Below are 18,441 nucleotides of genomic sequence, written 5' to 3' on the forward strand. Positions count from 1 at the left end.
ATTACCTCTAATGTATGAGTGGAGTTACTTACAAGTGACATTATGTTGAGGATTGATGAGAACAAAAAGCACAAAAACACAAAAATTTTATAAACTGTTAGCTTCACAAGATCTAGCATAATACTAATTTTTTTCAGTACTACTTTACATTAAAGTAGAAAAGATATTTCAAGTAATTCTAGAGGGCAATACTAAACATTTCACTTCTTTAAAAATGAAGATTGGCAACAAATTCAAATTTGAAAAATAGTTATTCAGTATGCATTCAGGTTTGTATTTCATGTATACAAAAACTGTTGTTCTCCATTATTATTTGATAAATAGTCTATCAATATATTTCATTCTTACATGAGCTGTTTATTCATAGCTTTAGAGAAGGTTTCGGTTTAGAGAAGATAAACATAATTGATTTTAAAATCTCTTTTACAATACATATGGCTAATTTTTCTTTCATTTTTTGTCTGTACTTCTTGACTTCACTTACTTCTATTTTGAATGTAATAATTTCCATAATCTGATAGCTTTCTGTGGTACACAAAAACAAGAAGTAGGTTGTTCCATAGAAAAATAAACAAGTTCATTAAAAATTAACAAATATATCACAGTACGCTAAATCCAATTCATTTGACTCCCTTTCTAGAGGTTCACATTCAGAAGCAGAGCACATAAGTTGGGAAATAAAAATTAATAAACAATTTCAAACTTCATAATCCTTTGCAAAATTAATTCATCTGTATTTCCACTTCTAATTCTAAGTGATTTTCTTGAATCAACTATAAGATTATTGAAGTGTTTTATTCAAATTTTGAAAAAGTGATTGAAGATAATCAGTCGTTAAGCATTAAAGAATCATTTCTATTTCCATGGACAATAGTAAGCTATGTGCTATAGTATCATATGAAGTGCATTTTGTAATAGTTTAATTGAATTACTGTAATTCTGTAAGTTAATTTATTTTTACTCCAGTAAGAATAAAGTTTGGACACACATTTTAATTAGCATGTACATTATTATGTCCATTAATGTGTTCAAAAACATGAGCAGGCAAATCGTTTCAAGTTAACTACTCAATTAAAATTTAGTATTAAACCACAACACTCCTGCAAGTTTTGGAATTAAAAAATGGATACAGAGGAAAATTTGATTAATACAGCCACATTTAAGTTTATAACATTTTATTATGAACTTTTGTAAATTAAATCTAGAACCTCAACTTTTGGAAAAACCATTTGTTTTTTCCACTCTTGTAACGTTCCTCGAATTTAACACGGGTTTGGAAACGAGCCTTCTTCCTCTTCATGGGGTCCTTCAAATCCTTGACGGTTGGTTTGTGCTCTAATGATAGGTCAACGGTGTACCTAGTTGGCATCAAGTGGTTGTAGTTTAAAACCTGCAGAAATTCATTAATCATTTCAACAGTGCTCAATTGGAACTTAATCCGAGTCATGCCAGTAAATGACAATGTAAAAGTTTCTATTTGATTTTAATGATAAAAATCAGCAGGCTTTACTGAGAACAGGAATCCATAAAACTACTCCTAGTCCACTTTAAAGAATCAAGTTTATCCAAAGCTAGCAAATTTTATAGTGTCACAAATTGAGGTTATCAAAGTTATTGAACCATTTAGATGCTTAGAAATAATTAGTTAAAAAGAAGTCCCATTCAAAACATGAAGCAGAATCTATTACTTCAATATCCATACCCGCCTTATCCATTTATTTATGTAAATAAATTATGTAATGCAAAGAAATCTTCCAAGCCGCTTCACAATTACAAAAGTATAAAACAATGCACAAAATAACAGACAATTGCCCAGCAATTCTTTTCAGCACTATAAAACTTTGTAAATCATCATCCATAATGCAAATATACAAAATATCTTCAAATTAAATTTTATCCGCAACTTGATAAAATGATCTATATTTATGTTTAAAAGAGTATAATAACATACAAACAATTTGATTATATTCTGTCTACGGGTTGTTATACTTTGAGTCTAGTGCGTTTTCTTGGGAAACAATGATCTCATTAAATAATTTTATCATGTAAGTACTCCTAATTAATTAACAGCATAAACAATTTATGAAATATAGTAATATCGCATAAGATAGGTATATAAAAATTAATAACCTTATTGTAAACTATGTACAAAGAAATTCAGCACAGCGTGAAGCTTAAGCAAACGGGTTGTTATAGTTTACATCAAGTCAAATGAAATGTATATTATTTACTAACCTTAATGAAAGGCTTTATCTTTGATCGCTTGTGGAGCTTAGCCTTGCCCATTCTCTTGTGTACTTTCCTTGGGTACCTATCAATACCAGCTACAAGTGCGTGGCCGTATTGTTTTTCTGAGGTACCATCATCAAAGTTTTGGATGACGATGGCTTTGCGACCAGCATAGCGCCCGCTCAATACGAGCACCACTTTACCAGATTTCATAATCTTCCCCATTTTGATCTAAAAACAAAGCACGAAAACTTTAGTTTACTTTGATACCGTAGAACTGAAAAGTTAACATCTATAACCTAAAATATGACATGCCAAGATGAAATTGTTATCGAACACTCTTACCTAAAGATTTTGATTTATATAATATTTATATGTAACTACACGAGAATTTAGAAAAGGCTACGCAAACCTAGATGGTATATGAAATATATAACTATCAGTTGCCAAATAATAATTTGCACAGATAATAAACAAAATAGGTTTCAAAAAGAATAAGGACAATATAAATATTATCACAATTTTGAACACAATTCGTCACTCACGTCGATATTATTTATTTTAGATTATATGTTTTTAGAATTCAGTTTATTGAGGAAAAATATGTACTCACATCTAAAACGTCCTACCGGAAAAGAAACTATTTATTTCCCCTCACAGCGACATAGAAAATCTATGTCAAGAGTAGAAACTACGCGAAGGACTGAATTAGGCATAGAACATCAAAACCATTTTTTTCTTCTGCATGTTGGCAATGCGTTTGATACTTGAGCATGGATCAGAGTGCTGTCATTTTGACAGTTGTTTGACTTAAGCTTAAAAGATGAAGTTAGACAAGTTAGTTCTAATTCATAATTCTTAGAATTGTAATTCTTATCGCCAGAAAGATTACAGTATAAGCTTTAATATTTGTTATGTGTAAATAAAATTATATCAATATAGAAAATAGTTTATATTAAATAATCAAAATGGAAACAGCATTGAATCAATGAACAATGGTGCGATAACTATCAAATTACATGCTTTCAATTCATAAATTGATGATTAAACATCTATTGTTTATATTTAGATTTACAAACAAAAATTACATCACTTGCTGCAAGAATCACATTACTAGAAACTGAAAAAATACAAGAGAGAAATTCATTTGATGGGCAAAGAGCAAAAATGAAAGATTTATTTCTACAGAAAGAAGGTAAACAAAACAGAAGGTTGTAAACTAATAATTTAGTATATTTTAATTTTTCATCAGTTTTAATTTAGTTGCAAATTTTATGGTTGATTTCAATGGCTTTCAAGTTGCCATACCTAATTACAAATATATGAATTGAAAATACAAGTGTAATCGAATCGGTCTAATGTTTATATAATTGTAATAAATCTAATTTTTCATAAAAAATTGTAATAATTGTTAAAAAGTCAATTTGATTTTTGCAGTATTCATATTCTGATTCTGAGCCAAATCTTATATTTAATTTTTGATAAACACAATTCAATCATTAATTTGTATATCTTTATGGTTTACATTTCTATAGATTATGAATACGAGTTCAAATTCTGATATCATTAAAACATAAGCTAATATAAAGCACTAAGATTATAAAAACATTATTTTCATATTAAATGAGTAGTTAATTTCTTGTAGATCATTATATTTGCTTTTATTGATTTAAAATACTACAAAAAATAATGTGTAAGAATGAGTTAGTTATATTATTCAACTTTTAATATTTCAGGTGAAGTAATGCAATTGAAAAAAGAAAATTCTACATTATTATCTGAATTACAAAAATTAACACAAGAATTGGACGAGGCTAAAAGCCAATTAGTTGCAACAGGTTATCAAATGGAAACGGATTTAAAAGAACAACAATCTAAAGCTCAGGAAGAAATCGCTACATTACAGCAGCTTGTTCATGGTATATATTTAATTTCTTTCATAAATGATAAGTAGTTAATTAATAATTTTTCTATCATTTCCAATTTAGAAATTTTCATATAACCTTTTTATAGCTCACAGTAATAGAATTATGCTATACAACATTACATATACTTTGAATTTGTTAGTCAGACAATAAAAGATATTATTAACAATTATGATGCAATTTATATTTTGTAGAGACAATTGAAGAAAATAGCAGTTCTAGGTCATTATTTGATAGTGAAATTTCTCGATTAATGGCTGTAGTTGAAAAACTACAAACTGAGAACAAACAACTTCGAGCAAAAGAACAAGTAAGTTTTAAATAATTTATTTTATATTTTTCAATGTTTATGCATGTGATCTGTACAGATTACACACAATTGAAATAATTACATTTCTTATGTAATAGGAAAGTGCAAGTTTAGCTCCGGCTGTCGTTTTGTCAGCAATGACTAAAACATTAGCAAGAAAACTTGGTGCAGATTCTATAGATAGCAATGATGAAACAAAAAAAGGCATAAGACATGTAAGTTTTCACACATTATTGTATAATAAAGCACATGTTTCACCAAGGTTAATATAAAATCATTAATTTAGGCTCAAGAAGATGCTGAAGTACTGCGCTCATTAGTGGTTCCTTTAGAAGAAGAAATTAAAGCTTTAAAACAAAAATTGAGATCAGCAGATGAACAATTACAAATGTACAATCAAGAAAAAAGTAGTAATAGATTGTCTTCAAATGGAGAAAATTTAGAAGACACTTCTTTATTAAATTCCAGTGTACATTCATCACATAATGGTAATATATAATATACACATTTACATATACATATATATATATATATATATATATATATATCCTAACATACCAATTTAATTTTTTCTATCTATGCTTGTATGTTGAATTGCTCGTATCTCAAAGCAAAGTTTCTCATATAAATACATTGAAATGGGTTTCATTCATTTCTTATTTTTTTAAGATTTCGGTTTTTGTTAAGTTTTTCATAACAATAACAATAAATTAACTATTTATCATTTTAATTATTGTTTTTTCTTGTTCATTCATGTTATTACTTACTCGCTCAAAGTTTGTATCGTAAATTTTGCTCATATGTCGTAGCAACGAATCGCTCCTTTGGCGGCTCGTATCTCGAAACACTCTTATGTCAGATCACTTGTAAGTTGGAGTATATATATATATATATATATACGAGGTCTGTTCAAAAAGTACCCGGAATTTTTACTTTTTTCATTAGATCTCCGAAACCGCTAGACCTGCCTTTATGAAAATTTGATCAATTCTATATCTTGTCAATACAAGTAAATGTTTTTTTGAATTATTCAAATCGGACGCTCCGTTCTCTTAAAAACGGAGGTACCGTTTTTGGCACTTTTTGCCCCGTATCTTCGGAACGGCTAGACCTGCTTTCGCCAAAACTAATCAGCACGTCTCCTTATCAATACGAATCGAATGTTTTTTGAATTATTCAAATCGGTTGATCCGTGTTCCCGAAATCGTCGACGAAAATTTGTATCCGCACATACACACACGCACATACATACATACATACACACACACACACACACATACATCCATTTTTTCTAAGGTATGCCAAAATGTTCAGAAACCTCTGAAACGTGAAGATTATGAAAATTTTCATTTTCGATTTTTTTGCGATTACTATAACTTGCCCTACGGGAAGTTAACTAGTGGTGTTTGGCATCGTGCCTTAAGGCAAATTGCTGGAACTTCCCGTACCGTAACGAAATGTTCGAGGAATATTAAATGTTTTCAAATAGATTATTATAAATATTTTAACAGGGTCTAATATTTATAAGAACTATATAAACTGAATTGCAAAGTTAAAACTATTTATTTATAGTATATAAGTTTTAAACTTTAGTCAGAATTAAAATTAAATCTAAATTATTTTCTATATACAAAAAAAAAATTTTAAAATTTTTTTTGAAAAGCAATTATTTTGTCAAAACAAGCAGAAAGTTTTTTGAATCATTCAAACCGGTCGCTCAGTTCTCTCTAAAACTGCCATTTTTTGCATATTTGGCTCAGTATCTTCGAAATTGCCGGACCTGCCTTTGCCAAAAACTAATCACCTCATCTCACAATCATTACAAAACTCATGTTATTTAGATTTGTGTTTTCTGCACTCTTTACTCCGTATCTCCGTAACTGCTGGACCTGTCTTTGCCAAAAACTAATCAGCACATCTCCCTAACAATAAGAATCGAATGTTTTTTGAACCATTCAAATCGGTTAAACCATACCCCCGAAAACGTGGACGAAAGAATGCGGACATACAAAACACACTCACACATCCATTTTTTCTGAAGTATGGCAAAGTGTTCAGAAACCTTCAAAACGTTAGATTTTCGGCCTATTACTATAACTACCCTATGGGAAGTTAATAATGACTGATTTAGAGAAGTATTCCTAATCGCTGTAAACCATTTTGAAGTGAGAAACATTGCAAATTGTTTTTATTTTCAAATTAGTAATTATTTTTTTGTTTTTTAAAAATGGTTTGAATATTACACATTGATGGAAAACAAACACATACAATACGAAGAAGCCGAATACAAACACACGGTGAATTTTTTAAAAACGCGGCCAAATAATCCAAACTTTAATTATCATAAGTAAACCACTTGTCGCAGGCCTTAATATAGTTTAGTACGTTCATTTAGAGCAGAAACTCTCTATCGCCATGCAAAGTTTTGCTTAAATCGCCAAAAAATAGCAATCTATTATGAAAAAGAAACGACTTGACCGATCTTCGCCAGAAACCATTTATTTCCAAATGATATCAATCGAATAGTTTAAGCAAAAACGATTAAAAATTTTTGACAAAAACATGGACGATAATTTCTGCACTTTTCTGTCAATAGTAAAGAAACGGATCGACCAATCGTCTCAAAAACTAATCAACGCAAGCGCTTATTCAGTTCCATTTTATAGTTTTTAAATTTTAACATCGGTTCAGACGAGAAAACGTCGAGGAAAGATCAAATTTTGACACACGTCAAAGACGCAGATTATTTTTATAAAAATACACATATATAGGGTTAGGCGGGTCTAATTTAACTTTGAGCAATTATATTGTGAAAACTAAACGAAAAACATAACAACCAATCAGACATATCAAACAAAAAATCGTCTGACTATGTTTTAGTACAACTTACAGCTAATTCATCACATAAATGTGTTTTTTTGCTGTTTTTAAAAAAAATGTCACTTGGTCTTTTCTTACCCCATAGGCGGGGTAAAATCGGCGAGAGGACAAACAATCCAATTTACTATTTTTAATTTTAAAGGGATTTAACGAAATAATAGCTACATTATTCAACCAATGAAAAATATGAATTTTATAGATACACATTTTTACAGAGATAACTCTGTATATAACCTTGATTCGATATTTTGTCCAAAATATTCTCCAGCAGAGTTGGAATAAAGATTTATTAATTTATCTCTTGTAAAAATGCTTTTTTAACGTCGTAAGAATCAGGGTGATGGCTGGTTGTACATTTTTCCCTCTACTTTCAAATATTGTTAAGAAATTCTTAACTTTACTTGTTTTTGAGATATCGGTAGTGGACCTTTTTACCCGCGAATCTTTACGCCCCGCTCTTTCTAATATATATATATATATATATATAATATATATATATTATATTAAATTTGTTACATACTCATTGAGGACTTTAAAAACTTTTCAATTATGACCCCCCCCTGACGCCGAAGCTGGATCCGCCACTGATGATAATATTTATATATGTACCCTTTATATATATAGCAGTATAATTTGTTTCGTAACTACACTTGTATGTTGAATTGCTTGTATCCCAAAGCAATTTTTCCACATAAATACATTGAAATGCCAATATTTTATTCAGCTTTGTGATTTTTTCTAAGTTTTTATATAACTATGAAAATAAATTCACTATTTAATAACTTATTTATTTATTTTTTTTGTTCATTCATGATATTATTTACTCACTCAAAGTTTGCAGCTCGATTTTTGCTCGTAAGTCGCAGCAACGAATCGCTCTTTTAGCGGCTCGTATCTCGAAACACTCATATGTCGGGTCACTTGTATTTGGGGTACCACTATATATATATATATATATATATATATATATATATAATGATAAAATTATTATTAAAAAAAATATTAAAATTATTAGATTTTGTAATTTACCTCTCTTTTCAGTCTGTGATATGTGCAGCAACTATGAAGCTCAGTAGTACGTGCTCAACAGTCAGTATTATCTTTAGAAAATAAATTATCATTTTCTGAACAAAATACTGAGCGGGCAAATGAAAAATAAACGAGAATTCAGTTGCGGAGCGAAATGCAAGCGAATGGGAACATCAAAAGATCAATATAAATCACAGGTATTGAACATATTTCTGTCCATTACTTTAGCGTTGTAATATTTGTTTTACCATGTAGTTTTACTAATTTTAGGTAGAAGAACTTTGTAGCAGAACTGTTGCGACTGAAAAGGAATTAGCTGAATTAAATTACGATTTCCTCAATTTTGTAGCCAGATTATGGAGCAATTATCTAGTCTAACTCAGCAGCGAAACAAGTGCTTTGTATATGATGAAGTGAGTGTAATAATATTTTTTATATTTATGTACATGTAATTTGACATGATATACATTTGAAAACATCAAATCATAGATTAAAGGCTGAAAATGAAAACCTTCTTGGAAAGCACCATGCACATTCTCAGAAACTGCAGAGTGAAATGATTAATTACCAGATAAAGTGGAGGTACAAACTTCTTTTAAATAAATATTAAAATTAATTAAAAAACGTGTTTTTTCTCTAATAACTGTTTACTACCTAAGGATTTGCAAGAACTCCTACTTAGGTCACATGAAGAATTATTGCTGCAAAAGTAGCAGCAGAAACATATGCTGAGAAAGAACAAACTGTTAAATGTGAAATTCTGTTACTACTGAGGGACCAAATGGTTATGAACAACAGCAGCGTGAAACATTAGAAAATAGTTTAGTTCAAGAAAATAATAATTTGAAGTATGTCGAAATATAATTTAGCTATAATTACATTGTGTTATGGTTGATTTAAATTTTTATATCAGGAGGCAAATTCATCAACATGAACAAGAACGAAGAGTTTTAGTGCTAATCGGGAGAAAATGGAACATTTCGGTAGAACAATTGAAGAGTGTTCAAAACAAAATGTAAGATTTTACTTTTTAATAATATTATATAAATCTGAGCTTTTGAAACCTGTAATTCTGAGCCATAACTCATGTTTTAAGATATTTTAAAAAACATGCCCACAATGATTTTTTCTTTCTTTTCTATCTTTTATATTGTATATATATAATATAATATATATATATATATTCATTTATTTATTTATTTATTTGTATTTATTTATTTTAGAACAATTGGAACTTATAGTCCACGATCTTAGGCAGAGAGTTGCCTCTTTACGCAAGAGTTAGACAATAGTGAAGCAGTACAAAAAGACTTCGTAAGGTTGTCCCAATCTTTACAAGTAGAGTTAGAAAAAATTCGTGCTGAGGACACGCAAGTTAGGTGGCAACATGATGAAGATGTTGAAGAATGTCCAACTTGTAGCATGGATTTAATGTGACTCGAAGGAGGTAAGCATCTATTTGATTCTCTGTTCACCTATAAATTAGGTATGATTAATGTTTTGATTGACTTTCTAGCAACACTGTCGACATTGTGGACAAATATTTTGCTCAGTTTGCTTGACGCATGTTGTTAAAATGGTCCAAACAGTCGACCGTCTCGTGTGTGTGATGTTTGCCATACACTTTTGGTGAAAGAAACTGCTCCTTACTTTAGTACTGAACCCTCCACATTCTCCAGATTAAGTAAATTTATAGGCCTACGATAAGCGGTTGATTTATAAGAAATCGTCAAAGTTTACAATTTCGCCGTATGCTAAGTGATTCTAATCAGAATCTATGCCGAAGAAATATGATATAGGTTTTGTCATGGTTTTGTGTTTCGTAGGAACTACTGATTACAGGTATACGGTGACCATATTTTTTGCATGAATATTGTAATATAAAATAATATATTTATATATTATATATATAATTATAAATTTATAATATTATATTATATTATATAAATAATTGTAATATAATATATATTTGTGAGAGAGGAGGGGTTGGGAGGGGTGTTGGTGAACTGAAAACTTAAATGCACATTTTTCGGTTCAAATTTTCAAGTTAAAATATATTTTAAAAAAATATTGTCCATCAAAAGCATTTTTAAAAATCCGGGACAATCCGGGACAAAACACCTAAAACCGGGACAAATATTGCTTTTAGAAAAAGATGGGACGCAAGGCGGAAAATCGGAATTGTCCCGGCCAATCCGAGACGTATGGTCATATTACAGGTAACCACACTTCAACAAAAAACATTTTTAACTAAGTGTATATGTTAAACAAATTAATTTAATTTACACAATTACAGATATCATTAATATGTTTGAAAAACATTAATTGGAAATTGTATTGGTCATTTTTTAGTGAAAGCGAAAATTTTATTTTCGAAGTAAACAGTTGAACGTTTTACCTAAATAACTGAATCTTATTTCCCATCGATTAATTTGATTATAATGTATACGTATCGGAAAGTTTATGCAACTTGCCTTAAGGCAAAATGCTAGTTACATCTAATTTTATACTTAAATGGTTGTCAGAAGGCACAACAGTATAGTTCTCTATTCTAGACGTTATTATATTTAACCATATTTTATTTGGTTACATATTTTCGATTTATAGTTTCAGATACAATTGGATTTCATAGATAGCACCCATCGCATCATTCTAATTCGGAGTAATGTGGTTGCTAAGTAAATAAGTTTATTTTTAATCCATACGAGCCAAATTTTACCTATTACGTTATATTATATTTTATTTGATCTATGTTTTTTAGTTTTTGAGCTTTGTATAATTTTTATTAAATTTCTTCATAATTAACTTAAAAAAATTAGCTATTGTTCGTTTTCATAATTTTTGTTAATTTTTGTGAAATTGAAAATAAAAATTTGAATTGATTAATGTATTTATGAAATTATGTATTTGGCATAATTTCGTCTTTCATAAAGTCAATACTTGTTTATCTATGCACAAAGTATTGATTCATATAAGCTGGCTCATCTTGTAACATAATATATATCACTTTCAGATATTCTAAGGGTAGTTGTAATTTTATTATCAAGTATTTCTGAAGATCAATTTAAATATATACTTTTTGAAAACACGGGACAATCCGGGACAAGAGATTTAAATTCGGGTCAAATATTGCTTTTAGAGAAACCCGGAACATACGGTGGAGATGCGGTACTGTCCTGGCCAAACCGGTGCGTATGGTCACCTTAATTAAATAATCTTTTTATAAAGATGATAATATTTAGTTTTACAACATAAAATTATAAAATACTTTAATAAGTGCCCATAAAAGAATACACAAAGAAAAATTTGATGTTTCAAACAAGCAAATCAAATTTAAAATCAAGTCTGTTATAAAGATTATTTGAACATTAATATTAATTAACTATTTTAATGTTAATTTATTAACATTATTACAACACTTATTCGTTAAAAATGAAGTTGTAACCATAATCAATCTTTATTTTCAATATATGCTGGTGAATTTATTGTTCTTTTGTTTCTTTCATTGTTCTTAAGCTTTTCATTAAAAATTAGGTCTCAAAATATCATGTTACCAACTTGTGCATCAAATTTAAAATCAAGAAACATTCGTCAACATAAACCAGTGTAATTGTAAATATTACAATACTATTATCTGCGCAGTCTCCTAAAGCCTGTTCTCTTGGAGGGAGATCCGCGTAATGCATATTGTTCCCGCATGGTGTCTGTTTTACTTCCCGAGCGGTTATATATTTGCCGCCGCTCTCGAGTGCGGTACCGGTTTTTGCTGCGCGCTTTGTTTATTTACGTTACGGTGGTAATCGGAGGAACGTGTCTCCACCGAAGAGCAATATTATTTCGGAAAGTGGTAGTATATTGAAATTTTAAAATATGGTATATGTGTTGTAATAGTTAATTTATATCTTGGTGTATTGACCGTTAAAGATTTTCGACATTTAAAACAAAACTTAAGAAACATGTAAAATGTGAAGTGTAATTGGTTAAAAAAGTGACTGTAGTGCGCGATTAGTTACCTTCGTGTTTATGTGTTCGCAGTAAATAGAAAAAATGTATACATTTTCATGAAGGTAAGTGCTTATCTTGTATACTAATTTAAGATTTTGTAAATACTGTTATTTTATTATATTGTAGTAATTAGATGTTTTTAATGAAATATATTGGGAATTAGGCAAGTGTTAATTTCTACAAAGTGGTAACAAAATATTGCAATTTAAGTTTATGTTCTAGACTAAACTTCTAGTCTATAGGCATGATTTTTTTGTGTTTTTTCAAGGGCCTTAAAAAGGCAAAAATTTTTTTGCTGTACCTTTTTTACAATTTCTTCTAATGCTTCGAGAATCTCTAAACAAATAATTAAAAAATAAAAATAAGATGAGAGGTGCCTCAAAATTTTGGCACCAGACTCTATTATACCCATGATTCCAGACCTCCAAATAGTATAGAGAAAAAAAAAATTATATTTTACAAAGACAGTAATTGTGCAAATTGCAGACAAGTAAAAAATGATTTGTCACAAAATTGCGCCTGTCTGAAAAAATAATTTTTTATACTATTTTGATAATCTCGATTTTTTTGAAAATAGTTCAAACAAACAATAAAAAAGACTAAGTGAATATTTTTGATAAATCGGTTCAGTAGAAATTGAGAAATCGTGGGTATCGTATCGAAAAAGGCAGTTTCGAGAAAAACGCGTAGGAAAATTTCTTCGGAGAAAGAAAACAGAGGAGGTTATTGTAGTCATACACTTATCCCCAAAAATATTGTGATTTTTCAAATATCCTTTTGCTTACAATCTTGAATAGTAGAATTTTCAAAATATATAAAAATAAAACATTTTTTTTTTTTTTTAATTTTAGACCAGAATACCTCCTTAAATTAGTAAGTAGTGATTAAAAACTATAGTTTTTCTAATTATTGGTACAAACTGTAATGATACATTAACTGTATTAACATAAAATTTAATGACACTTTTTATAAAGTCTCAATACACACGTGGAAAATCATTGGCATGTGCTTCAATGATGCGTTTTTTCCTATTTTATTATATATATTTTCTTATATATATATATATATATATATATATAACCAGGGCCGGTTCTACCTTGAATACAATGCATGCAAAAAATGCGGGTGCACCCCTTAGGGGGCGCCGAAACGAGATTTGGATATGTAATTTATAATATAGTTTTTCAATATCATTCATGAAATATATACTTTACTTGCATCTTTTACTAAACTATGGACAATATTTTTAATATGCGTTAAAAATTTTACTTGAAAACTCAACAAATTAATACATTCAATTTGTCTCTTACGATATAAATATTTAAAAATTTATATTTTTATATTTAATATCAACTATTGATATCTATGTAATATATATTTTTAGATTAGTGAATGATGACACACATTAAGTGTCGAAACGTTTAATAGAATAATAAATTTTTCTATTTTAACGTTTTTTTTAATTCGACAATTTGGCTGCAAAATTTTTCAAATATGTGTCAACGTCGACAAAACTTGATAGTTTATATATATATATATATATATATATATATATATATATTAACTAAATAAACAAATATAAATAAACAGAAAAAAAAATTTTGTCTATTTTTTTTAATGATATACATTTTACAATAATCAAAAAAATATTATACTATGGTTTAAACCAAATAATTTAAGCTTTAGAATAATAGTTGACATAAAAGTTAGATAAAAAATATAATTAGAACAATGTTCAAAACCGTAAAATATATAATCTTATTATATTTAGAGTTTGTTGCGTGACCTTACAATCCATTAAATATAAAACTAAAATTCATAATAATGTTTGTTTTTTAAATAAAGTTTGAAAATATCTAAGATTGATTATCGCAAATTATTCTAATTCAAACAATATACACACATTTATTAGTGTTTAATTTTTTTTATTAAACCAATAACCAAATGTCATAAATCTAAATATTGGTAATCGAAAAAGCATTCGTTGTGATGAGTATACAAAATATAAAATTAATTGCCAATAAGGTTTTGATATGGTAATAAATAATCAAGTAAAACGTGTGCATATTAGATGTTTTATAAAATTAGAGCAATAACTGATACAATCTACTCATTACATTTGTCAAATCACAAAATAATTAAATACATTACTACCGAATCAGGTACTTCGATAATGATCAGATAATTCATCATTATCTCACAATTAAGAAACTTTTATCGCATTTTACGTGCCTGATAACTAATTTAATTGGGTTCGCGAAATCGTTTTAAACGCATTTGCTATGCACCAATTAAATTGGAACATATGTAAATTTGCACATTGCACATTGCACACTTGTTGCACGATAAATTAAGTTACATTCTGCGCTCTGCTATTTGCGTAATAAAGTCTCGAATTTATTTGATTTTCAACATTTTCTTGTAAACCTTGCACGAATTATTTATTATGTTTTGAATTAACACGAATTTAATGTGTTTATTTTCGCGGATGTATCAAATCAAGGTTCTTATCGTGAGATCGTAAGTTTGTTTGTCTGAAGGTGTACTATTTGAAAATAAACGTTAAATTATCTGTCGACAAATAAATCTTGCAAAAATATAATTAGCTCTGGGAAAATAAAGGAAAATTTATTTTAGATTAAAAAACTGGTATCATTTATACATCTTACTAACCTGATATAAATGTTAATTAATGAATATGAATTATTCTTCTATAATTCATTGATATGCATAATTATTTTTCAATTGATTGTTTCACTGATATTCACTAAAAATATGCGATATCCAGATGATTATAAAATACATCCATAGTATCTAGAAATTGTTTGCGGATGAATATATATATATATATATATATATATATATATATATATTATTTATTTATAAATGGAGCTCAATATTTGTTAGGTATGCTAAAACTCGAATACGGCTGAACCGATTTGGCCAGTTTTAGTCAAGAACATAGCCACAAGCCAGTTTGTGGCAAGAATGTATATTGCAGCAATATCCCAAAATGCTATTTTCACTTGAAATGTTATTTTAGATTTATAATGTAAGAGTTCAAATCTGATCATTACTGCTTGATACAAACTGGCCGAAACGGGTGTCGTACTCAGAACTGGTGATTGCTAATCCATTTTCTTACCTCTCAATAAACAATTTATTAGTAGCTTTCTCTTGATCCTCCTATATCATTTATTATTTTTAAAACAATATCAATTGTTCAAAGTAGTTAAAATATCAATTTTGTTAATATTATGAAGATACAATTATTGTATAAAAGTGATCATAAATTTTGCTATTGTTTGAATTATTTAACTTAACAATATATTATGATAAGCAATTATAAATATCGCCGTTTCACATTAAAAAAGGTAAAATTTAAAATAATAGCGTTCAAATAAAATATTCTAGCATTTAAATGGCATACCTATGCAGATTTGTTCTAAATAAAATGCAAGCTAATTATTCCCGAGTATCTAAAATTATTAGTCGCTTATTGCTTTTTCCCCATAATTTTAATGAAAATTACTTAATTGTTATGCCAATATTTATATTTAAAAATCATTGAGCAGAAAAATGTTGCATATTTTTTCAATTATTGAACAGGTAAATTATTGCTTTTTGTACTTGCATAAATTACTTTGGAAATTTTCCAACATGGTATGAGATTAATTTCGATTTACATATGTACATCTGGATAAATTTAAATCGTCGCAAATTATTTCTTTATTAAACACGCAATTTTATGACACTGGTTTCACTTCTTGTAAATCACACCGGTTTGTGTTTTTTTGTCAGAAATATTTAGTGTGTGAGCTAATAAGTATAAATTTGATTAAGAATAGAAAATAATTGAATAGCTACGAGAAGTTTCATCAACATTACGATATGTGAAAATAATTGATCAAATTAATATAATAATTTATGAGTGATTTATAAATATTCAGCTATGTTGCATAAATCATTACAATATGACCAACTATTGCAATTCTTTTAATTTTCAAGTATTTCTAAACATTTTGTACACAAAGTACAGAGGAATTACAAATTACAATATTTGTCCAAGCCACGCCGCAAACCTTGGAATAAATAACATTAAACATATACGAGTATATTTAATTATTAAAATTGATTGAAATATCATCATTGCAAAGATCTTAGAGCTATGTTATGCATTACATTTTACACAATTAAAACATTACCGCAAAGTTTGAGGTTAATATAAAACATCGATAAATTTAGTGCTGAACATTTGCATTATTTATTTATTCATTTATTTATCTATTTCTTTATATATACGCCAATCAGCTATGTGCAGTAAAATTAAAACTATCTAATTATAATTATGTAATATCATTTAATATTTGTCCCTTTCATAGAATAGATAATGTAATAATCCTTTCCAAATGGGAATATAAGCTTCATCACAATTCAGGAACGTGCCAATGTTTTAAAATGCATTCAATATCATAAATTTAAATTAAAAATTATGAAATTCGTCATTCATAAATAAAATTCAATCAAAATATTTGTTTATTTGAACATATTTAAATGATAAAATATATTTGATTTAGTGAAATAAATTCACTCAATCATCACATTTTATAAATGGCAAACAGAATTTTATAGTGCGAGAATAAATTTTTTCTCGTCGAATAATTTAATTTTGTTATAGTTTAGTTATTTATATATACACACTCGTCAAATTATTTTAGTCATCAGTTTAGTTATTGAATAATTTAAAACTTAATTAAAAATAAATTCAATATTAACTAATTCATCAATTACCTTCGACTTTCTAATTTAAAATGGCGAGTTAAAAGTTCAATTAAATTATTTGAAATATGTTAACTAAAATATTTTATAATTTTGTGCAAAGAAATGTCAGTTCGAATACAATATTTCTATTCACTATTGATGTTTCATGCAAAAATCACGCAGCATAAGGCAAAATAGTTTCCTGAAAAGTTTAATATTTTGAAATATAAAATGCTATTAATTAAATGAAATAAATGCACATACTAATGGCTTTGAGTACTCATGGTTTTTGTCATGTATGATATTTCTATCAGGTAAATGTTTACAAAAAATTTGATTTATTATTTACTAGAATAAAAACCGGTATGCAGTAACAAAAATATTTAGATCACTCTTCATTGTTTTCCAAAAATTCTTGTATAATTATTTATCAATTTTACTAAGCAAATCTGTAGATTCATATAGAGATAGGCCATCCGTAGGGAAAAGTCCCGTAACGCCGGATAGCACCAAGCACCGGACACTCAATTTAGCACGTATTATTTAAGCGAGTATAAATCTTTTCATTTCAAAATACAAGTGAAAGGGGCATAAGGACACACAGGTACAGGATCACGCGCCAAGCATTGCCTGTGACGCACACGGCCACGGCGAGAGCAACCCTTTCCTGTTTTAGGCGCAAAATCACGGCGTCACCTAAATATCAATGGAAGTAATTCTAGCATATTTAGGCATTTACATCTGAGTGGTATGCAAAGATAAAAGTTGTATTTGATTGTTATCCCTAAAATGGTAGAATATTATTAGATCTTTTAACCGTTTTTAGTAGGTGCCATCAAATGAACGAAAATGTCTGTCCCTTAGCACCGGACACTAAGTCGTGCCTTAGTGCCGGACAATAAACCTATTGATATTTCTTGTGAGAATTTACGTAATTTATTCTAACTATTTAATTTTGTTCAGTATGCGTACTAACGGTCACTACATACCCCCATTTTTCGTATTTCCTAGTCAAAGAATGAAAAGCTTTTGGTGAATGCACCAGCTGAGAGCATCGGTGTGGTGCAGCCAAAATGGCGGATGAATAGTGACTTTTTTCGCAATATCTAAGAATATTCGTAAAAAACATATGAACAGACATTCCAGAGTGTGGAGATGGCTACATATGTGATCAATGCAGATTGTTTTGAAACGTCCGGTACTAGGTACCACTGTTTAAAATCATATTTTTTAATACCAAAGTTTACTAATAATTATAAAGTATTAATTATTTTTTTAGCAAAGATTGCGGTTTTGTTAATT

The 18,441-nt window shown here is 28.5% G+C and overlaps 2 protein-coding genes and 1 pseudogene across 5 annotated transcripts in view; 1 reads left to right on the forward strand and 2 right to left on the reverse strand.

Moving 5' to 3' along the window:
• LOC113365921 (calcium-binding protein E63-1-like) overlaps positions 1 to 18,441 on the reverse strand; it is a 397,148-nt gene that overhangs the window by 372,408 nt on the left and 6,299 nt on the right. The window contains exon 1 of one of the 3 annotated variants that reach the window (XM_026607464.1): positions 6 to 78. The exons of 1 other annotated variant lie outside the window; for it this stretch is intronic. In XM_026607464.1, coding sequence (XP_026463249.1) covers positions 6 to 41 — 36 coding nt within the window. In that variant the 5' untranslated portion in view covers positions 42 to 78. Of the gene's footprint in view, positions 1 to 5; positions 127 to 18,441 lie in introns of those variants that run through there. One more of the 3 variants, XM_026607463.1, reaches the window with a different exon arrangement.
• LOC113365927 (60S ribosomal protein L27-like) lies at positions 1,159 to 2,930 on the reverse strand. 2 transcript variants are annotated; one of them, XM_026607473.1, is made up of 3 exons: positions 2,843 to 2,930; positions 2,236 to 2,460; positions 1,159 to 1,390 (listed from the first exon to the last, which is right to left on the reverse strand). In XM_026607473.1, the coding sequence occupies exons 2-3, from the start codon at positions 2,452 to 2,454 to the stop codon at positions 1,202 to 1,204; spliced, it is 408 nt and encodes a 135-aa protein (XP_026463258.1). In that variant the 5' UTR covers positions 2,455 to 2,460; positions 2,843 to 2,930; the 3' UTR covers positions 1,159 to 1,201. The 2 variants fall into 2 exon arrangements, with proteins under 2 accessions (XP_026463258.1, XP_026463259.1); XM_026607474.1 differs by lacking the exon at positions 2,843 to 2,930 and adding an exon at positions 2,775 to 2,791.
• Positions 3,208 to 10,057, forward strand: LOC113367002 (annotated as a pseudogene).

Source organism: Ctenocephalides felis, unplaced genomic scaffold (genome assembly GCF_003426905.1).
Source record: "Ctenocephalides felis isolate EL2017-DRISC unplaced genomic scaffold, ASM342690v1 CF-g0.4_SCAFFOLD_01170, whole genome shotgun sequence".
NCBI classification, from domain to species: domain Eukaryota; kingdom Metazoa; phylum Arthropoda; class Insecta; order Siphonaptera; family Pulicidae; genus Ctenocephalides; species Ctenocephalides felis.